A 23,273-nucleotide genomic window follows, 5' to 3' on the forward strand; every position below is an offset into this window, starting at 1 on the left:
CCGCGGCAAGCGTAGCACCCTGCACTTCACCTCTAGAACAACCCTCCCGACACTCTCCCCTCTGTCCTAGCACTCCAGGAACCCCTAGCTCCCGTGAAGCTGCGGGCCCAGGTGAAAATATTCCAAGTGGTACCACCTGGTTCCAGACTGGTCCCCGTTGAACTGGCTCATGGTGAAATTCCCAGTTGGTTCCAGCCCCCAATGGGACCAGCTGGAACCAGTTGATAGTGGTCCCAGTTGGTCTCAGCCCCTAATGGCTAGCGCCAGTCGCTTGCTCGATTTCATCACGTCTTCTATCTTCTCGGAGAGAAGCTTGGCAATGGAGGCCACAGCTGTGGTCACATCTTCGCCCTTTAACTGGCCGCAGTAGCGGACTGTGGCTGTAAAACATAATTGGCACAGCACAGCATAAGGTTCAATAATCTCGGTAAAATATCAAGAAAACAACGATTTTTATAGAGACAAACAAAGACAAAATCAAGACATTTCCAGTTTAGACATTTCCAGACAAAGCCAGTTTAGACATTTCAAGGTTACCAGAGTCTGTATATTTTTTCTACCATACCTGTCACGACGTTCACTTTCGTAGGTGTAAGTGGCTGCTTCGGCAACTCCCCAGCTGCTCTGAGCTTGGGGGCAGCAACGCCACTCACACTTCGGTTCACAAAGCCATCCGTGCCCCATATTGCTTGCGCGGTGTCTTTGCACACAAGTGTTGCCTTCTTGTTATTTAGGATTTTTGCTGCTTGATTTGCAGATATAACGATACCTTCTGCCAGATGAAACTGAAACAAAAAGATATCCATACCCACATTGTCAAAATAACACATTGCCGATAAGAATAGAGGTCCTACATAAATGAGTTGCACAACCAGTGGTCTTAGCTAAACTGGTTCAATTATGTAATTTGTAGAGCACCGAGAGAACAGAAATACGAATTTTGAATAGAAGTACGTGAAATACAGCTGAATTTTGTGAACTTTCATTGCCTTAAAAAAGAAAGCAGGGCTTGTCCATCACAAATTATGTTGTTCGACATGCCCAGCAACCTTCTGTTTCAACGACTGAAACATCAGGGGATAAAGTTAAGTATAATCATAAGTAAAATAAGAACTACTGTCATGCAAAATGGGCAAATATGGTTTAGGCGGTATCGATTTTTCACATCTCGTTATGACAATGACCACTTTTTATTGGTTGAGAGGCTAGCATGTGAATACCTTTTGGACCGCTAAACATGGAAAGGAATACGAAAATAGTGTGCAGTGGAACTCACCTCATCCATCAGGTAGGTGCCCAAAGTCTTTCCCAGGCACTATATAAGAATGAAAACCACATTAAAATCTTTGCAACACTTTTAATGGTGCTGTGTGTGCAAATGTTTTGAGACAAGCTTAGCATTGAAATAATGCTAACTAAACACAATTGTTACATTACATTCTACACAAGTAAATAGGATGGCTTTACAAGGTTTAGAGAACAGGGAAAAAGTTATGTTAATTACTTACGCATAAAAATGAAAACTTTTACAAGTTACTTTATGAATGGTGGCTCAAGGTATTCACATTTATTTATTAAATACAGTGTGCATGTGAGCACTCAGGTATGAGTAAAACAAATGTACTTGTCCCACAGCAAGTAGCAGTAGAACCAGGATTAAATGACCCTGGTGGAGTCAGCTAGAAGTGTTTAAGGGGAGAGGAGGGTCAAAAAACGGCGATTTTCATTAAAAAAACAGGTTTTGTGTTTTTAGTTGTTTCAGCAACATTGATCTCTCCTATTTCACATATGAAGAAATCAGAGCCAGAAATGATCGGGAAAAGTATAAAAAACTCGATTAAAGCCCTCGAGGTGGCAAGAAAAGGCACAGATAAGACACATTTCTAAGCGCGCGATGCGTCAAACCGCGGTTTCACACGCCATTGGGCTCGTGCAAGGTGGTAGGCCAAAGCTTTTTCTCTCCAAGGTTAGCTTTGCCACATCACAATCTCCCTGAGAAGTAATAATGATAATTAACAGAAGTAAACAACTGTTCAAACTTTCAATCGCATTTTTCTCAACTTCATATTTTGGGCAAAAGAAGGCGTTTGTGCACAACATTTTATGTACTTATTGTGGTCCAATCAAGACCACACTTGATGGGCGTAATTTTTAGGATATGTAGAATGCACTTATCTAGGATTTAATGCAATCACGTAATTTTTTAAGGGTGAAAATTTTTAATGTACTCGGGCACCAGCCACTGAATATGAAGCACCAGATACGAAATTCTCTTAAAATGTTGCCTGTAAAGGGAATCACATTATCTTGCTTATTAGCACTCAGTGGAGTGTTAGGGACAAGAAAACTAATTTTGCACTGCTCTATCATGCTAACTGCTAAGTCCAGCAGCTGCACAAACATGCACTGTTTCTCACTTATGCATGGTACTTAGGACATGAAAGCATCGAGATATCCTAAAACTAAAAGTAGATTTCGAATGAAGAGATCAAGCTCTATAAGTGGTAAAATTTTCATTCGCCCAGCCTTATTATTTAAAAAGAAATGTTTCTGAGGAGCATCTCCCCTTAAAGCATAGTAATATTGCCGCATTTACGAATGTACTGTTCACAGAAAATAGAAATAAAATAGAATGTACCCGGTATGCTAGGAAAATGATCCTGGCCGTTGCCCTGATCATTTTTCTCCACATGCAAGTCATTATCTGAAATGGCAGGTTGATCACTAGTTAACAATCACATAGTTAAACTTGTGTTCATATTTTGCAAGTTCGAAAACTGCAGAGTCGGTCATGAGGGATGCTGTAGTAGTGGAGGGCTCCGGTTTAATTTTGGTCACATGGCGGTTCTTTAGCATGCACCCAAAGCACGGTACACGAGCATTCTTGAATTCTGCCCCCAATTGAAATGCCGCCACTATGGCCAGAGGTTGAACCTGTGACCTCGTGTTTATCAGCAGAATCCCAGTCAATAAGCATCTCTATGTTCTCGAAATTGTCCTCACTCCAGAATCATGGCTCTAATTTTTAAAGGCTGTCGCTCAACAGTGTAAAAGTGCCTATGTAGCACATAGTCTGCTTAAAATTCATTTGCCTAAAAACGCTTTTAGCTCTATGTGAGAGGAAGTGAAAACACTTGCCTTTTTTGATGACACTTGGTACTATGTGATCGCCTGAGTTTCAAATTTTTGTGATCAAAACATTGTCATTATAAAGAAGGCTTTCTGCCCAGAAATTAAGGCTATAGTCACACAATGAGAAGCAAAAAAATTTTCTCCCAAGCCACAGCTTTCTATGTACTAACCTTGGCTGGTACTAATGGCTTGTTCTGTAACGAAGTACAGTAAAATGCTTAGTAAAACACGTTAAAGAAATATAAGTACTCCAGAAATCGTCACAGAATTTTAACCAGCCTGATGGAATTGGCTGCAATGTCAAACAGTTTAAGTTAACAAACCTGCCATGGGAGCTCTGTGGCTGAATGTGTGTGGTCGTAAGTTCGATTACTGGCCATGGTACCCACAACTTTGTGGGTGTAGAAGGCGTAAAGGCTCTTGTACTGAACTTGGGGTGTACATTATAAAGAACCCCAGATAATCGGAATTAGGCCTTTGTCACTTTTAGAAGTTAGCCTCATCATAAATCTGTTGGGAGATGGCATATTCCATGCGCTACTTTCGCAGGCTGCCTTCGCAAAAGTTATGACACACGATATAGTTGTAGATACATATTACACTGCATCAGCAGAAGTCCTTATTTTCACTGCATATAACATAGTACTTTCTGCTGGGCACGTTGGTATGGTTTAACCAACTAAGTATTGAAGCAAATACATTCAAACGCTACTACAGGCTTCTCGAGTCCAGTTTCCATGTGTTATAAAAGTGGCATGCATGCAGGCTGGCTGCTCCAAATTGGCCTCTGATTGGTCCCATATACCGAGTGTTTCACTTAACTTGAGCCAGACCTTGAAAATATGCAAATGGCACATAACTGGACAGAACCAAGGTAATGTTGTGTCCTGTCACTTGGAGATACTCAGATTATTTTTTGCGTGCTGCCGAATTAGATGATTAGCCTGAACTAATCAACTAATCATTATAATTAAAAGAGAAATAAAATGATATATGTCCATAAGAAAATTGTAGAGCAGAATGAGAAACTCCCGATACAGCTTTACACAACATTACCTTGGTTTGGTGCAGCTACGTGGCATTTGTATATTTTCAAAGTTCGGCTCAAGTTATGTGAAACACCCTGCATTATTGTGGCCTCCCACAGGGCCGCCAGTTGGTACGTCCCAGTTGAAGCTTATGGCGGTCCCAGTCAGCCACCAGCAGGGACCACTTGGTTCCAGTCAAGCCCCAAGTGGTCCCAGTAGGCTTCAAGCTGGGACCACTTGGTTCCAGTCAAGCCCCAACTGGTCCTAGTAGGCTCCCATCTGATACCATTTGGTTCCAGTCAAGCCCCAACTGGTCCCAGTAGGCTCCCATCTGGGACCACTTGGTACCAGTCAAGCCCCAACTTGTCCCAGTAGGCTCCCATTTGGTCCCACTTCCTTCCCACCGGGAACCAGTTAAGAACCAGCTCGAACCAGCTGGTCCCTGTCTGGAACCAGCTGGGACCAATTGGTCCCAGTCCATTACCAGTTTCATATTTTCACCTAGGCGACTACACCTCCTTTTATCCTTCTTCTGAGGCCCACCCAAACGTTGCCACGCTGGTGTACCGTAACCTTGCTGCCGTGCTGCACCAGCTGGAAGTTTCAGATTGTGCCCATCTTCTCCTTGAAATCCTTCCCCGCCGTCGCACTGAGGCAAGCATCATTGTTCTCAATGTCTACAGCCCTCCCAAAGCCCATTCAGCCCCTCTACTCGTCCTTCGCAAAAGCGCTCTCCTGCGCTGGCCGCAACGCCCTGGTCTTTCTGGGCTATTTAAACGCACCCCATACTAGCTGGAGCGACCCCCAGAACACCCGCAAGGACCACTCACTCTGGACTTTCATCCACAACGAATGTCTTTCCATCCTTAATGACTTCGCTCGCCCCACCAGGATCAGATCCAGTGTCCAACGAGACACCAATCTGGACCTTACCCTCGCCAAAAATGTAGCCGATCCGAGCTGGTCTAATACGGGAGTCTCCCTCGGTAGCGATCACTACATCCTCTGCACCACTTTCCCTTTCCCCTCCCTTGCTCGCACCTCTACTTCTCTGACACAGATAGTTCACTGGGACCGCTTCCGTTCCACTCGTCTTTCTATTTCCTCCTCTTCTCCTATCACCGGTCTCTCTGCCTGGACTGAGACCCTTTTGGTGGACGTCCATTGCTGCCACATCCACACTCCCTGCAGCACCACACTCCACCACGACAGACAGCCGTCTACTGCACCTTTTGGAGGCCTATCACGCTGTCCACCGCCGGTGTAAGGCTCAGAAACACAGTCGCCGCCTGCGCCTCCGTTTTGCCCGGCTCGCGTCGGACATGGAGGAGCACTGCTCCTCTCTTCTTCGACAACAGTGGGGCCAGACCAGCGACCGCATGGCCAGCAACCTGGGTCTCCGCGACACGTGGTCGCTTCTCAGGGTGCTGCTAGACCTTAAACACACCAAAGCTTCCCAGCGCAAGGATATCTTGCATCTCCTTCACTCCTCCCCACTCACCGATACTGACTTCCTGGCGGCCCTCCGGGACCGCTACCTCTGCACCAACCCCCCTACAACTCTTCCCGCCTACACCGGTTCCCCCAACCCCTACCTTGAAGCGGACAGCTCCCTGGGAGAGGTTCGTGCGGCGCTACTCACGCTCCGCACCACCTCGGCCCCGGGGGCAGACTGCATCACTAACAAGGCACTCCGAAACCTAGATATCCGCTCCCTCGAAGCCCTTACTGACCTTCTCAATACTTGGCAGGCTGGTACTCTTCCTTCTTTCTGGACCCATGCACGTGTCTCTGTCATCCCCAAACCCGGTAAAACTATTGCCCTCGAGCACCTCCGCCCCATCTCTCTCACCTCCTGTCTCGGCAAGCTGTTTGAGCACGCGTCATCCTGGCCCGCCTCCAGACATATCTGGATCATGAAGTAATTGAACTTGTTCCTAACGTCAAAACCTTGGGTGTTATATTTATTCAAAAATTAATGTGGAATTAACATGTGGAACTTCTTGCAACCCGTTTAGCCAAAGCTTGCGGCGTGCTTTGTAGTCTCCGTGAGACCATACCATCTAAAGTTAAGCTGATCCTTTATAATGCCCTATTCTCATCTCATTTAATGTATTGCAACCTTGTGTGGGGTACCACATCAAAGCAAAATATCACTAAATTATTACTGCTACAAAAAAAGGCTGTTCGTCATATCGCAAACGCGCCATTCGACGCACATACATCTGAACTATTTTCGAAGTTTAATATCATTTGTCTACCAAGTTTATATGAAGTTAACCTTGCCCTTAAATACCAGAGATATTTTAAATATAACAATGAAGCGTTCTTGGGTGTGTGCAACCTAACAGAACCAACAGATATATCCTACAACATTAGGGAAAGAAAGAGATGGCTGCTACCACTCTCCCGTACGAATTATGGATCAAATCGTTTAACCCATCGCGTTCCATCCTTGTTAAATAAACTACATGAAAAGGATGTTGATATATCTGAAATTACTGGGAAAACAATACTACACTTCCTAATTCAAATTGAGTAATTATTTTCATAGCGTTCCTTTGGCTATGAGAAGTCACTACTTACCTCTTTTAATTAGGTGGTTTTACATTTTAATAACATGCAAGAATACTAGTGTTTCTATGCAGTTATACATCTGTACCTCAACCAGAATTACAAGAACTTTTTTGTTTCTTTTTCACCATGTGTAACATTTTCGCATATAGGATGTAACCTGCAAGAGAATTATACACACCTTTATTTGCTGTCTGTGTTTTCATATGTTAAATAGAATGTAATATGACAAATGTTAACCCTTCAGCAATCAAAAATAATTATGTATATCTGATATATACTGTATATTCATATATGTCATTTGTACTGACACTGCTTTGTAACGCTAATTGTACATTTCACCTTACACATTTTCACTTACACTCTGTCACTGATTGTACATTTCGCACGCTAAAGTGTACAAACTTTATTTTATTATGCCCCCGTTGTCATGAATATGGGCAAGAACCTTGTCAAGCTGCAAACAAGCAGCTTTTAGTTCTTGTCCCAGCGTTCATTTTTTTGTAAATGAATGAATGCGAAATAAAAATTGATTGATTGATTGACTCTATGTTCGGCTTTCGTCCCCAGTTGTCCAGCCAGGATGCCATGCTCTAGCTCTCTGAGGATGTCCTAAACCCCTCCCACCACAAACGCGCTCGAGCTATCCAGGCGCTGGACCTTACCAAAGCATTCGACACCACACTGCCATTCTGGACACTCTCTCCTACCTTCATGTCAGAGCCCGTGTCCGTCACCGTTTTCCTCGCCCACCACACAGCCGAAATCTCGTATGGCCCACTTTCTTCTCCTTCTTTCTCCCTTGGTAACAAGGGTACTCCCGAGTCTTGTCCCCTCTTCTATTTAATGTCGCAGTCCTTCCTCTGGCACGTGCTCAACGCACTATCCCAGCTCTGTCTCATGCTTTCTACGCCGATGACATCACCCTATGGGTGACCACGGGCAATCTTGGCGACATGCAGACCATTATCCAGGCGGGCGTGGACGCGGAGGCGACCCACGCTCGGGTCTGTCGGGTTGAGCTGCTCCCCGGCCAAATCGGAGCTTTTGTTTCTTCGGCCTCGGGGGATGGCCCCCCTGTCGCCTTCTCCACTCACCGTCTCCCTTGAAGGCACACCCCTTCCCCTCGTCTCTAACCTCCACATCCTGGGACTCCTCCTTGAGTCCAATGGCAAGCACTCCACCCTCATCACTCGACTCACAAATATCACCACCACAAACGCGCTCGAGCTATCCAGGTGCATCCGCTAAACGCCGCATTGCCAACCGTTACGATGACATGCGCGAACACGACCTCCGCCGCCTAGTCCAGGCCTTTCTTCTCAGCCGCTTCATCTATTCTCTTCCGTATATTTTCCTTTCACGCACCGAGGAAGACAAAGTCAACAACCTCATTCGCCAGGCGTATAAGTCGACCCTGTCTCTTCCCGCATCTACTTCGATGGTTCGGTTACTGTCGATGGGCGTCCAACTCCCTTACGGAGCTGACGGAGGCCCATCGCACGGCCCAGCTCCTCCGTCTCTCCCGCACTCGGCCTGGTCGCGCACTTCTCTCTACCCTTAAACTCTCCCCTCTTACCCCGTTTCCCACCTCACTGCCCATCCCTTCCGTCTACTCCCTCCTAACCGTTAGTCCCCTCCCTAAGGATATGCACCCTGAACACCACCCCTTCCGTAGAGAAGCGCGAGCCTCGGCGCTCTGGCGTCAGTACGAACGGCAACCCGCCGTGGCTTATGTGGATGCCGCCGCGTACCGCCACTACCCAGCTCATGCCCTTGCTGTCACTGACAACACTTTCCGACCCACTGTTACCGCCTCAGTATACACTTCGACCACTGTCGAGGCCGAAGAGGCACCTGTTGCCCTTGCCATCACGCAAACCTCCGCGGAATACATTTTCAGTGACTCCAAGCCAGCAGTCTACAACTACGCGGTTGGACGGGTGGCACCCCCGGCATCTTGCCTTCCGACACTGTTCCCTCCCGCCCAATCCAAATCGTGTGGGTGCCCGCTCACGCGGCCCATCCTGGCAACGAGGCGGCCAATTCCATCGCTCACGATTCGACTGACCGAGCAAGCCCGCCCCCGCCGGGAATGGATACGCGCGAGGCGCTCCTCACGTACCACGATATCACCTTGCACTACCGCCTCTCTTGTCTCACCTTCCCCCCACCGCACAAATCCCTTTCCCAGCACCACCAACACTTGTGGCGTCACCTTCAGGCCCACGCCTTTCTTACTCCCGCACGACTTGCCCTCTTTCATCCCGGGACGTACTCGCCGGCGTGTCGCTTATGTGACAGCTCCTGCGCCGATTACGATCACATCTTATTCTCCTGCCCGACACACTTGACCCCTGCCTCTTGGCACCTAACCAGTCCGCAGCAGTGGGATGCTTCTTTGTCCAGCACCGAGCCGGATCTCCAACTCCGGCTGGTGACCTGGGCAGAGGACGTCGCGACTATAGGCACGGCCTGGACGGCACAACCGGCTGCCTGAAGGCCGCCCACAACGCTGCTTTTATTGCAATAGCAATTATATGGACACTTAAACTGGATTTCTGCCGTCGGCGTCGCCGTCGCCGTCAGGTTCCGTATAGATAACATCATCGCCGCGCGCCGTATGCCCGAGTGGTAGCGTGCGGGGGACGCGCGCTATCACGGAGAGCGAACGCACGGCGGAAAGCTAACGCGACCGTCGCGCGTGGGGGTATGGGAGGGAGGGAGGGAGGCGGGGCGACGCTGCGCTCCGGCACCAAAGGCCTATCTTGCAACCGGGCGCCAGGGGAACTTCCACCTCAATCTCCCACGCGCAAGCAGGGAAGCGGGACGGCAGCGCCGGAGGGAGCGGGGGGGGGGCGCACTTCTACTCTGCCAACAACCGCGCCCGTCGCTCGCCGGCCGCACTGTCTCTTATCTCCACACGGGTCTGACCTTTTTTATGCGCTGTGCAGTCGCCGCTCAGTTTCCGTTGAAGCGATAGACCGCACGCCCGCTGCGACGTATTTGCGCTTGCTGCCAGCGTTTTCACAGTCGTTGTCTGCGGTCATTCAGTGTGATCTATTTATGTTTGCTTGTGCGCGCTCACACCACGCTTGTTCATTCAGTTAGTAATAGTCGGGCCACATTTTCCAACGCACGCTACACATGCAATGCTGCCCGGATCGGCAGTGCAGCGCTACAGGTGTGTCCCTTCGCACGCGCTGCCCTCGGGAAGCGCTTCTCATCAACACCACCGTTTCACACGCGCCTTCTCGTGGTCATCGAGTCTCTCTTCATGTCGGTCTACTTACGCCGCAGCACACCTGCTTACTTAATCAGCTCATGTTTACTACAATTCATATTGCTACCAAAGCCGCTCATCTTACTTCGTGTCACATTGCTGTGTTGCTATCGCATTCATTGCTTCGCCCTTAGGGCGAAACTGTGACATTTTTTAAAAATTTTCCTTACTTCGGGCCTTCTCAATAATAGTTTTCCACCACCACCATGACGATGACGACGGCAGAAATCCGCTTGGAGTGTCCATATAATTGCTATCGCAATAAAACCACTCAAATCGGTTCTGGCGTGGGTACTAAGTGAACGAAACACTAAAGGATGATGGTAGAAGCCATATTCATTAGCATGACTCAGCAAAAATGACAATTACTCAGCGAGAAAACATAACACTCACAAACCACTTAAATGGGTTCTGACGTGGGTACCAAGTGAAGGGAACATTAAAAGATCATGGTAGAAGTCATATTCATGAGCATGACTCAGCAAAAATTACGACTCAGTAAAAAAAGAATAACGCTCAAAAACCACTGAAATGGGTTTGGACGTGAGTACTAAGGGTAGGAAACACTAAAGGATGGTGGTAGAAGTCATAGTCATGAGCATGACTCAGCAAAATTTTCAATGACTCAGCGACAAGAGATTAACACTCAAAACCTACTGAAATGGGTTCTGACGTGGGTACTAAGTGAAGGAAACGCTAAAGGATGATGGTAGAAGTCACAGTCATGAGTAAGACTCATCAAAAATTACAGTGACTCAGCGAAATAAGATAAACACTTCAAAACCACTGAAATGGGTTTGCACGTGGGTATTAAGTGAAGGAAATACTACTCAGCGAAATAAGATAAACACTTCAAAACCACTGAAATGGGTTTGCACGTGGGTATTAAGTGAAGGAAATGCTAAACGATGATTGTAGAAATCACAGTCATGAGTATGACTAATCAAAATGACAATGACTCAGCAAAAAAATAACACTCAAACACTATGAAATGGGTTTGCACGTGGGTACTAAGCGAAGGAAACACGACATTGGCTCAGCAAAAAAAATTACCTATTTGCCTAAAAAAATACTATGAAGTCGTCGTCGTGCGCTGTGTGGCTCGCAAGTTCCAAACCAACGCTTGTGTTTGCTTCAGATTTGTGTCCTGACGCTTCAACAGCAACGGTTTTGTAACTATATTGCGCTATTTTCAAGAACCATTACCAAATTCTAATCGCATTAGGCTTAGCAGGCGTGTCAAAGGCAATACCTGATCTCGCAAATGACGACAAGACGTACCTGATGCTTTGTCCTCAGCACCAGATGAAACAAATTGATGGCTGTTTTCACCATTTATTTATTGTTGTTGGCGTAGTGCACGAGTAGCAAGTTAGGGTCGAAGCGGGCGGTCCGTTCTGCGTGGGTGCTGTCATGTTAATTTGTAACCAGAATTGCTGGCGTTTACCGATACAACGATTAAAGGCATACGACGCACATGCGAAGTGGAATAAACGAATTATCGTTGTGACGTGACACGTGCCAAAAAAGTGCGGATGTCTCAACCCTGCCAATTACAAGGCCATTACATATGCAAGTATGTTTGGCTGCGCAAGCATGCGGCCTGCTTACACACCGTAGCTTTGGTAGTGCTGAACGGTAGTGGTGACACGGCCGCTGGATAAAAAAAGGTGCGGCCTGCCGCGTGCATCGAAAACGGTGTGATCCGCCGCGGCACCACACGTCGCGGGCTGTTGTCTGGCATCGGCATAGCAAATGCGTCAGGAAAGCGCTTGGAACGCCGTCGCGCGTTCAAGCCGACGCGTTCCATCGCCGATTACTAGCGCCGTTCGGCCCAGCCAAGTGGCCGACAACGCAACTACGGCCATCACTTTCGCTCCCATTGCAGTGCGCCCGACGCGGCAGGCCGCACCTTTTTTTTTATCCAGCGGCCGTGGTGGTGAGATGGAGTTTTGCTTCAAAGGTGTATAGGATGGCGCTTGCAAAAACAACCGCTGACGTTTACAAAATACATAGTGTTGAACTTGCTTAAATATCTTCTCGTCTAATTTCATACAGCAATTAAACAATTGTTAGCCCTGCCCCTGTCGAGAAAATCGGGGTAAGCGAAGCTTGTGTGTTTCTTTGGTGTTCCTCCGAACGAATTGCACTGAGTACCACGTTGTGCTCGAACCACAACCAGTCACATGCGCTGCAGCTGGCTCCGAAGTTCCGGTTGAGAAACTGGCGTTGAAACCTGGCCGTCGCACCAGGGAAGCTGGCGCTAGCGTTGCCGAGGCTTGCACCACTGTTGTAGGGTTCCTGGAGGGCTAGACGACGCTGACGTTTGGCCTCAACATCACGCTGCCTCATCTCGGGGTCCGCGGCTCTTCACTTACGTTTTCCCTGGGCTTCGGAAGCCCTCACGCTAGAATCGGCGCGTTGACGAAGAGCCCTCTCCCAAGCGCGTTCATTCTGGATGGATTTCCGTGAAATTGCTTCAAAATTAAATCTGTCCGTTACGTAAGGCAATGAATGGCTCCCACCCCTTAAGCAATGACTCACACCCCCGAAAACGCGGCCTCCTGATTTTGACGAGAGAAGAGAAGTGAAATTTCACGCTGGAATGATTACCGGCAACGCAGCCAGCTGTGGAAGCAGACGACGACGACGAATGAGGGAGCAGTGGCAAGAGTGCGTGCCGACCACCTGTGCAGCTCTGAGAGCAAGTGGTTTTTTTAGCGTTACATCGCCGGCACAGGCTAGCGTATACAAGCTTCGCTTGAAAATGCAGCCAGTTCCACGAAACGATATCTTTCGAAACAGTGGAGTTGTGGTCGTTCTGTTTCTGCGATTGTCGCGTATGTTTCTTATTTTCGCTATGGGAGTCTTCGTTTTAGACCGAAGGAACGACAACATATCCGCCGTTTCGACAGATATTACTTCGTGCAACTGGCTGCATTTTGTTAGTGAGACATGACCATCAAGGTACGGTAAAAAACGCTTTTATTCAATGTTTAATCCCTCCCATTGCTGCGGTTTTCGTAGGTGTCGCGTCGGGTGTTTCCTTTATTGCGATAGCAATTATATGGACACTCCAAGCGGATTTCTGCCGTCGCCGTGCGGTTCCATATAAAGTCCAACGGCGATGAAATCGTCGCCGCGCGCCGTATGCTGTATGAAAGCGCGCGTTTGTCGTGCTATTTCACGGGGAGCCAGCGCACGGCGGAGAGCAAACACGACTTCTTCCGTCGCACGAAAGGCCGTGGAGGAACGAGAGGGAGGGGGGGGGAGGCTACGTTTAGCTGCGGCACCAAAAACGTTGCGAGGCGAGAAGGTGGCAAAGACTTCCGACGCTACTCGACGAGTGTCTCGTTCTGATGTCGTGGAAAACCTCCGAGCCGCCGCTAGAGGCACCGGCAACAGTCGCCAACGCCGCGCGCCTTCGGTGCGAATTCGGGCAAAACGCTGACGGCGTCGACAACAGTTCTGCGCGTTGCTGGTTCTGCTGCATGTACAAATTTATACAGCTGATAAAACTACTATCCTTACTCCGTATTGCTCTCTACTAATTTGCTATCGCAATTGATGCTTCGCCTTTCGGGTGAAACTGCGACATTTTTTGTCCTTTACAAGTGTCACCTTTAGTTGGGAGTGCGGAGAGTTGCGAGCATGCACTACTCTCGATGGAGGAGAGAGACGACTGGCGGCACGGCAAACGAAGATTTAATATATACAGGAGAGGGCGAACACACGCGACACACAACACTAAAACCACAACTAAACAACTAAAGGCACGCAAAACTAGACATAACTCAGCGAAAAAGCTTACTTGATAAAAAATCAAAATCTCTAACTTAATACAACACTACTAGCAAACAGCAATCTCATTTCCGGAGCCTCGCTCCGCCTTAAAGTCTCTCGGTCAGTCTTAGCTCGCCAAAGTCTGGCCACCTTGGCCCCGGCCTAAGTGCGTCGTAAACAAAACGTGGGCTCTTACGGACCGCCGACTTGAAGCTCCTCTCGTTGGGTCCAAGTCGCATTCATTCGGGGCGTCGTTACTGCCGTAGAAGCCGACGACTCGCGTTGTCTTTTGTCGGTGGTGAGCTCGTCGGTACTTCGTTGGTGATACGCTCGTCAGCTCGTCAGCGATGGCGTTCGTCGTAGCTTAGGCCCACCTGCCTAGGCCTAGCGTCGGGATGCGTCGCAACTTCTTCAGGAGTGCCGACGTGGCGTCCCGAGGAGAATCGAACGTGCCGGTCTGCCGCAGAAGGGGGATCCTCTCTGGGGTGAATGGTCCTGCAGTGAGAAGCTGCAGCCCGTCCAGGAGCCTCGCCCGAACTTGCCGAGGTCGACGGCCACACCTTGGACGGTCAGCCTCGCGGACTCAACCAGACCCCCAAGTCTCCCGTCGCCAGAGCGGAGCTGGCGATGCGACGTTCCTGACCCGGTGCCACGTTGAAACTCCACGGACAGCGCCGTTCATCTCTCGACAATGCCTCGGTTCGTGCGCCTCGCGCGCTCGCGCCGTTCCGAACACCAGGCATCGCGTGCTCCTCTTCTTTTTCGCGCCACCGGCGGCCTCTTACATGTGACAACAAGCAGGGCCTTGTGATCGCTGTGGTAGACGGTCAGTGGGGATCCGAGGCGGCCCATCTCCCGCAACGCGCTAGAAACGCCGTCGCCCGTGGAAGCCGACGCGTCCCATCCCCCGCAAGTAGCACCGTTCGGCCGCTTGGCTGGCCCGAAGCTTCAAGAAATCGGTCGCTTGTTCAGGGCCCCAAGAAAATGGAACTTCTTGCTTCATAAGAGCAGCACGAAGTCAGGCGACTTCCGCAAAATTATGCACGAAGCGACGGAAGTACGAGCATACGCCCACGAAGCTCCGGACATCTTTAGTACACGTTGGGACGGCAAACTTCTGTACAGCATGAACTTTGTCCGGGTGTGAGCGCACACCAAACGAGTCAACAAGAAGACCAAGGATAGTAATTTGGCGGCGCCCGAAGTGACATTTAGACAAGTTAAGTTGAAGGCCAGCATTGCTAAAAGCAGAAAGAACAAGCGAGAGGAGCTCCAGGTGCTTGGCAAATGTAGGAGTAAAAACGATGACGTCATCTAAGTAATAAAGACACATGGGACACTAGAGACTATACAGGTATGGGTCGATCATGCGTTAGAAAGTAGCTGGAGCATTATACATAAGCAGGGAAGCCATGACTTTGAACTAGTATAAGCCATCGGGCATTATAAAGGCAATCTTCTCACGGTCCACGTCATCGACAGCAATCTGCCAGTAGCCGAAATGAAGGTCGATGGACGAAAAGTACTTGACATCGTGGTGACTGTCTAGGGCGTCATCAATGCGTGGTAGAGAATAAACATCTTTCCTGGTGATCTTGTTGGGGTGCCGGAAATCCACGCAGAAGCGCCAAGTGTCCTCCTACAAATTTCACTGCGTAAGCTGTTATGGGCTCATAAAATTAGCCGTTTCGGGTCGCGATGATACTGCCGCAGACGGCGTACGCATCCAAGTTTTCAAACGTCGTAGACCTTTCGGCACTGGCCTCCGCCAGTATGGTGGCGTCATCTAGGTAAGGTGCCTGCAGACACAGCGTGCGCAGGCGCAGACGCCGAGATGCGATTCAGACGAGGCGCGCAATCAAGGCTATCCTGAGGTGCCGAGCCTCCACCAGTATGGTGGCGCCATCTAGTTAAGGTATCTGCAAAGCGTGCCCGACATGTAAGTTGCAGTTGTAAGGCTTGATTTGGCTCAGCAAAGTGCTGCGCAGAAAGCATTAAAAGCCGCAGCTCGCCGTCGACGCCGGGAGGACAGTTCAGGTTGTTCTCGTCAAAACGAGGCGAACAGACTGCCACGAAGACCCTGTTGTGCGTGGTGCCCAAATTTGAGCTATTCTTGAGCCGCTCCACCAGCTTACGCTGTGACTGTGCTGCGTGTGCCACGCAGGCCTGTGACTCTTTAACTATAACGACAGGGGATGCCCAAGGACTGGGTAACGATTCGATTATTCTTCGAGAGAGCATCTTTTCGAACATCTTCTCGACTTGTCTTTCATGCAAAGACACACTGTATGGTCGTCTGTGAATAGGGTGTCCGTCACCGCTGTCAATACGGTGTGTCGCGAGAGAGGTCTGGCATAAAGGACCGCCGTTCAGGTAAAAAATGTCGCTGAACGAGGCAAGCTGGTCGGCGAGGTGAGGCGGAAGTTCAGGAGAAATTATGTTTGTGAACTCGGGAAAGACAGCCAGCAAAGAAAATGAAGAGTTAACTGGAGACGACGATGGTGATAGTGACGACGGTGTGCGGAGAGCAACGTGATGGGCAAGGAGGACGTCCCCGAGAGGAAAAAGAACATAGTTACCGTCAGGCGCAGGTGAAGCTGGAGAAAGAAAGACGCAAGTCATGGCTCGTGGGGCGAGTCGAATGTGCTCGGCGGAGCGCAGTCTGCTGGGAACTTCCTCGGGAGGCAAGGCAAATCGAGTTGAAGTCCAGCGGAGCAGTCGATAAGTGCGGAGTGAGCGGATAGGAAACCAACGCCTAGAATAACGTCATGGAGACACTCTTGAAGAAGAGTAAACAAAACAGATGTTTGGTGGCAAGCGACACCAACGCGAGCGGCATGCATACCTATTGTGGACAGTGTTCATCAGTCAGCGACTCGCACAACAAAGGATGGTGGAGGTATGAGCACTTTAGTGAGCCGTGTGGGAAGCCGGTCGCTCATCAAAGAGAAGTGCGCTCCGGTATCAAGCAGAGCAGTAACAGCGACACTATCTACGTACACATCAAGTAAATCCCTATCCGTCGGTAAGCTCAATAGAGGAATTGCAGTCCAGATCGTACTAGCAGTATCACCCCCGGAGCTGCAGCCGTCTGTTTCCCGTAGAGCGCCGCTATATGCGGGACGGAGAAGGGCCAATAGTGGGTGAGCAAGACAGGGAACGTCTAGGTGAGGGTGAACGACTCTGCCGTGTAGATAAGGATGCCTGAGTAGATTTGTATGGGGCTATGGAATCTTCGAGTGGTAGACGAGTACCTGGTGCGAGGCGGTAAGGTAGGAAAGCAGAATAACATTGGGATGATGTCCAGGTATCGCCACAATAACGGGAAATGTGGCCGACGGGCCGGCAGTTGACACAAATCTGCCGGTCATCGACTGTTCACCATTCCGCTGGGTTGCGAAAAGGCCGAGAGGGGTACTGGCGTCGCGAAGAAGGCATTATAGCATGCGACTACCTTTTGTTTCTTTGAAGTGTCGACATTCTTTAATGACGTCGGTGATGGTGGAAAAATTTTTATACACTACAAGATTAACAGCGTCGTCCCCTATGCTCTTAAGTAAATGGTTCACTTGTTTTCTTCTGACATCCGCTTGTCAACCTTACAGTAAAGGGCGAGAACGCCCTGCACGTATGTCACATAAGATTCGGTCGATGTCCGGACGTGGGACCCAAATACTTTTTCCGAAGTTCGTTGACGGCCAGCAGGATTGCCGAAGAAATCGCGCAGTTTTTGCTTGCATTGCTCCCAGCTCGTCAGTACTTCCTCGTGGTTTCGAAACCAAACCCGTGCCGCACGTTTCGGGTAAAAGAATATGTTTGCCATCATAACGGTTTGATCCCACCAGTTATGGGAACTGACACGTTCCTGGGTCGCATTGTCGAGTAAAGAGCAATTTGGTGAATTTCTCACCCCCTGCAAGGACAGTCCACAGGTCCTCAATCCGTGGAATTGAATATTTGTCCACTGTTGCACTGGGTTGATGGTGACACTAATATCTCCACAGATGCTGATGCGCCAATCCTTTTTTACCCCAGGAACAATAGGTAAAGCCCATCTTGATGTTTTCACTGCAATAAGGATGGAATCTCTTCTTAATCGTTGTGTTTCTTGTGTGACTCGATCTGTCAAGGCATATGGCAGAAGGCGTGGCTTGAAGAAACAGGGTGGGGTATCTGAAGGAACATGTAATGACGCTGTAGCACCGTTGAACGTACCAAGACCTTCTTCGAACACCTCTGCAAAGTCTTGGACTAGGTGTTTGATGTCAGAAAGTGCATGTATATTTACTTCAACATTTGAGAGACCGATGCCCAGCTTGCGCATCCAGTTGCGTCCTAGCAGAGTAGGTGAACTGTCCTCGGTCAGAAAAATGGGTAGATCCACCTCCTTGCCATGAAACTTCACAAGGACATCAGCCTTGCCTTCAACTTTTTTTCATTTCCCCGGAATAGCTTCGCAGAAACACTTACGACGGCTGCACATTAACCGAAGGCAGAAACTGTAGAAGCCGCGAGTTTGCAATGACGGAGACGCTTGCCCCCGTGTCCACTTCCATGCGGAGCGGCTTGCTGCAAACGTCAACGGTGACGGTGAACGGCGCAGGCGGTTCGGCGTAGTTAATTTGCGACATGTTGTAGACTTCTGAAGGCGAAGCTGTAGTGGCACCTTCATCTTTTACAGTGTGCACGCGAAGACGGTTGCATGACGACTGCGAACTTCGTGCAGTGGACGAACGCTGCTTGTGAGGACTGCTGCTTCGGGCTTGGCTGTCCTTTCGTTTCGTGTTGCAAATTTTCGCTAGATGACACCGTTTGTGGCAGTAACTACAGACGGTCTTCACATGCTTGCATTCGGATGCACGGTGTCCACCACCGCAGGGATATCAGGTGACGGCCACGGAGCCTGACGAGACGTGGAGATAGGGTCAAAAAGGTGGATCAAGACAAGGCGTGCTTGGCCTGCTTCTTCAGTGGCTGCGCTTAGCGGGCCAACTACTAGGCGTGCTTGGCCTGTTTCTTCGGTGGCTGCACTTCGCGGGTAAACATGGTTCACATTCAATGCGCCATGCGCAATTGTATCAACTGGTGACGAGGATGGGATGGGAGGCTCTTCAGTGGCTGCGCTTAGCGGGCCAACTACTAGGCGTGTTTGGCTTGTTTCTTCGGTGGCCGCACTTCGCGGGCCAACATCGTTCACATTCAATGAGCCATACGCAATTTTATCAACTGGCGACGAGGTGAAAAGTTTCAAGTGAGTCGGCGTTTCCCGCACGGCAGTTGCAAGTGAGTCTGCGTTCCTGCACGGCAGTTTCAAGTGAGTCTGTCCGTTTCATCCGTTCAACAGGCCAAATTTTGGCAGTCTCGAACCATTCGAGGGGGGAGGAAATGACTGGCCCTGCTATGTGGACCGACTCGAAGCATTTTTGGTGGCCAACGATACCGCCGAAGACAAGCAAACGTCCGTATTTATCAGTTGTTGCGGGCAGAAGACGTATGCGTTACTTCGGAACTTGGTAAAACCCGACAAGCCGAGTGACAAAACCCTCGAACAGATTGTTGTGGTTCTTCGAAACTACTATTGTTCGAAGCCGTCAGGAGTCAGGCAGCGTTTCCGTTACAACTCGCGAGTTCACGCGGAAGGCGAATCTATCAGCGGGTTCATTGCAGCACTGAAAAGCCTCTCTGAGCATTGCAACTTCGGCGCCGAACTAGAAAACATGATACGCGACCGTATTGTGTGTGGTGTGAACAACGCAGACATTCAAACAAGATTGCTGGAAAAAGCGGACCTCACATTCCAGGATGCCATGCAGACAGCCATAGCAATATAAGCAGCAAAAAAGGATGCCGGGGAGATTGCACAAGCTAACCCTAACGGCACCTTTTCGACCCTCCGCGTCTCGTCAGGCTCCGTGGCCGTCACCTGCTGTCGCTGCGGGGGTGGACACCTTGCATCCGAATGCAAGCATGTGAAGACCGTCTGCAGTTACTGCCACAAACGGGGTCATCTGGCTAAAATTTGCAACACGAAACGAAAGGACAGCCAAGCCCGAAGCAGCAGTCCTCACAAGCAGCGTTCATCCACTGCACGAAGTTCGCAGTCGTCAAGCAACCGCCTTCGCGTGCACACTGTAAAAGATGACGATGCCACTACAGCTTCGCATTCACAAGTCTAATACATGTGGCAAATTAACAACGCCGAACCGCCTCCACCGTTCACCGTCACCGTTGTCGTTTGCGGCAAGCCACTCCGCATGGAAGTGGACACGGGCGCAAGCGTCTCCGTCATTGCAAAGTCGTGGCTTCTACAGTTTCTGCCTTCGGTTAATGTGCAGCCGTCGCAAGTGTTTCTGCGAAGCTATTTCAGGGACTGAAAAAAGTTGAAGGCAAGGCTGATGTCCTTGTGATGTTTCATGGCAAGGAGGCTGATCTACGCATTTTTCTGACCGGGGACACTTCACCTACTCTGCTAGGGCGCAACTGGATGCGCGAGCTGGGCATCGGCCTCTCCAATGTTGAAGTGTATATATAAATATACATGCACTATCTGACATCAAACACCTACTCCAAGACTTTGCAGAGGTGTTCGAAGAAAGTCTTGGTACGTTCAAAGGTGCTAAAGCGTCATTACATGTTACAACGATTAATGAGAGATTCCATCCTTGTTACAGTGAAAACATCAAGGTGGGCTGCACCTATTGTTCCTGTGGTAAAAAAAAAGGATGGGTGCATCAGAATCTGTGGAGATTTTAGTGTCACCATCAACCCAGTAGTGACAGTGGACAAATATCCAATTCCAAGGATTGAGGACCTGTGGACTGTCCTTGCAGGTGGTGAGAAATTCACCAAATTAGATTTGCATGACGTGTATCAGCAAGTAGTGCTCGATGAGGCCTCCAGAGAGTACGTTACAATTTCGACACACATGGGGTTGTTTCAGTACACCTGCTTGCCTTTTGGAGTGTCATCTGCTCCTGCTATATTCAACGTGAGATGGATAACATGCTGAGAGGACTACCACATGTGGCCGTCTATTTCGACGACATTCTTGTAACAGGTGCTAATGATCAGACATTTGATTAATGATTATCGGAGATTTAAACAACCTTCGTGCTGTGCGTCGCAAGCTTCAAGAATCTGGCCTCAAATTGAAACTCGAGAAGTGTCATTTCTTCGTGCCAGAAGTGGAGTATCTTGGGCACATGATCAGCAAGGAAGGCCTTTCCCCGAACGTCGACAAGGTGTCTGCCATTGCGTATGCCCCTGCTCCAAAAGACGTCAAAGAACTTCGGAGTTTCTTGGGACTTCTCAATTTCTATCGGCGATTTTTGCCTAATCTTTCTTCACTTCTTTCTCCCCTGCACTCTCTTCTTTGTGATGGAAAGAAATGGGAGTGGGGGCAGGATCCGCAAGATGCATTCACAGCCTGCAAGCACCTGGTGACCTCAGCTCCAATTCTCGTGCATTTCCACCCTGACAGGCCTGTGTGGCCGTCTAGCTGTGTGTCTCAGCTATGACGCGTCACCTTATGGCATAGGTGCAGTTCTGGTTCACAAAGATGCTGACGGCCGAGAACATCAAATTGATTTTGTCTCACGCAGCTTGTCAAAAGCAGAACGAAACTACAGTCAATTTGACAGGGAGGCCCTGGCACTCGTGTTTGGTGTAGATCGGTTCCACCCGTACTTGTGGGGCATACCGTTTGGAGTATACACTGACCACAAGCCACTTATCGGACTGCTTGGTGCCAACGAGCCTGTCCCTGTGCAAGCATCACCAACATTGGTCAGGTGGGCTCTCAAGCTATCCGCGTCCAAGTACGCAGTGTATACAAGCCTGGAAGAGAACTTGGCCATGCTGACGCTCTTAGCAGACTGCCACTATCGAACGACAGCAGCGCACTGCCTGATTCTGCTGAGATTTTCATGTTAGAGGAGGCCTATCCATGACTTCTTTCACCTGCTGTGGTAGCACGAGCCACCAGGAACGATCCATTTCTCGGTCACGTTGTTCATTCTGTATTGAAAGGAGAGAGCCTCTCGACTGGGCCAGAGTGGAAGGCTTTCAACACAAGCTCAGAACTCGGTCTCTATGAAGGCTGCCTACCATGGGGATCAAGAGTTGTGGTTCCAAAATCACTGCAGGCCCAAGTACTTGTAGTACTTCACGCCAGTCATCCTGGTATTGAAAGAAAGCAAAATGATTGCCAGGAGCCATGTCTGGCGGCCAGGCATAGACAATTACATTGCCAACACTGTGAAAAGCTGTGCTACGTGCCAGGCTGAACAACGGGCTGCGCAGCCGGTCCAACAGATGCCATAGCCGTTTCCGCACCGACCCTGGTCACGGCTTCACATTAATTTTGGGGAACCATTTCTTGGACACACGTTCTTAGTCATCGTGGATGCTTCTTGAAGTGGATAGAAGTTTTACCTGTGTCATCCATATCTGCAGAAGGTACCATTTCTGCCCTGAGAATTGCATTCGCTCAGCACGGTCTCCCTGACGTAATAGTCTCTGACAATGGCCCTGCGCTTACCAGTGCGCAGTACCTTGAGTTCCTAACTCGAAACGGAATACGCCGCATGCTTGTACCACCGTATCACCCCGCCTCGAACGGTGCAGCAGAACGAGTGGTACAGACCGTAAAGAAGAAAATTAAGAAGTCTAGCTCTGGCGATTTCAAAACACAGATTTCCACGTTTTTATTTCATTATCGGACAACCCCACATAAAGTAACTGTTTGGGCACCATGTGAGCTCCTAATGGGGAGAGTATTCAAGACTCCGTTGGATGTCCTGCGGCCTAGTCTACAAGCATCGGTGCTCTTAAAACAACTGAAACAGAAGTTGAATGCTGACAGTGGGTCATGCAGGCACCATTACTCCAACCAGGAGATAAAGCGTATGCGAGAAACTTCACACAGGTGCAACCTTGGTATCTGCCAGTGTTTTGGATGTCAATCCACCGTCGGCCCATCTCCTTTGTCAAGACGGTTCGACATGGAACCGACACAATGACCACTTGCACCTTGCACAGACAGCGCCATTTTGTCCTGCTGGCGCAGAAGCTTTTCCTCATCTGGAGCAGCCTCCCATCTATTCCCCAGCTGTCCCTGACGTGCTTCATGAGATAGAACCAGACATACATCTCCCAGCTGCACCCCACGTGCTACATGAGGAACAATCGCCTGGAAGTGTATCTGGAAGTAGCTGTGTCGTGGACAACCGTGTTATGGCTGCACCTTGCACCCCAAAGTTGCGGCGTAGCACAAGAACTGGAAAAACCTGTCATCAAGTACTCCCCGTAGCATGACTGCCAGTGTCAGTGTTTCGCGCGCATACACAGTGCACACCACGAGCACAACGCCACACATTGAACAGTCCGGGGAGTCTGCCCATCCAATGATGCGCAAGTATTTGCGCGTGAAAGCGACGCCTAATTGGAGTCTGTGTATCAGGCACGTATGAGAG

The 23,273-nt window shown here is 49.4% G+C and overlaps 1 protein-coding gene across 1 annotated transcript; it reads right to left on the reverse strand.

Moving 5' to 3' along the window:
- Positions 1 to 243: 243 nt before the first annotated feature.
- LOC119464932 (BEN domain-containing protein 5) lies at positions 244 to 5,838 on the reverse strand. The gene is made up of 4 exons (XM_037725797.1): positions 5,803 to 5,838; positions 1,277 to 1,315; positions 566 to 785; positions 244 to 380 (listed from the first exon to the last, which is right to left on the reverse strand). Exons 1-4 carry the CDS (start codon positions 5,836 to 5,838, stop codon positions 244 to 246), a joined length of 432 nt encoding a protein of 143 aa, XP_037581725.1.
- Between the last annotated feature and the right edge of the window lie 17,435 nt (positions 5,839 to 23,273).

This window comes from Dermacentor silvarum, chromosome 9, assembly GCF_013339745.2.
Source record: "Dermacentor silvarum isolate Dsil-2018 chromosome 9, BIME_Dsil_1.4, whole genome shotgun sequence".
Classification (NCBI taxonomy): Eukaryota; Metazoa; Arthropoda; class Arachnida; order Ixodida; family Ixodidae; genus Dermacentor; species Dermacentor silvarum.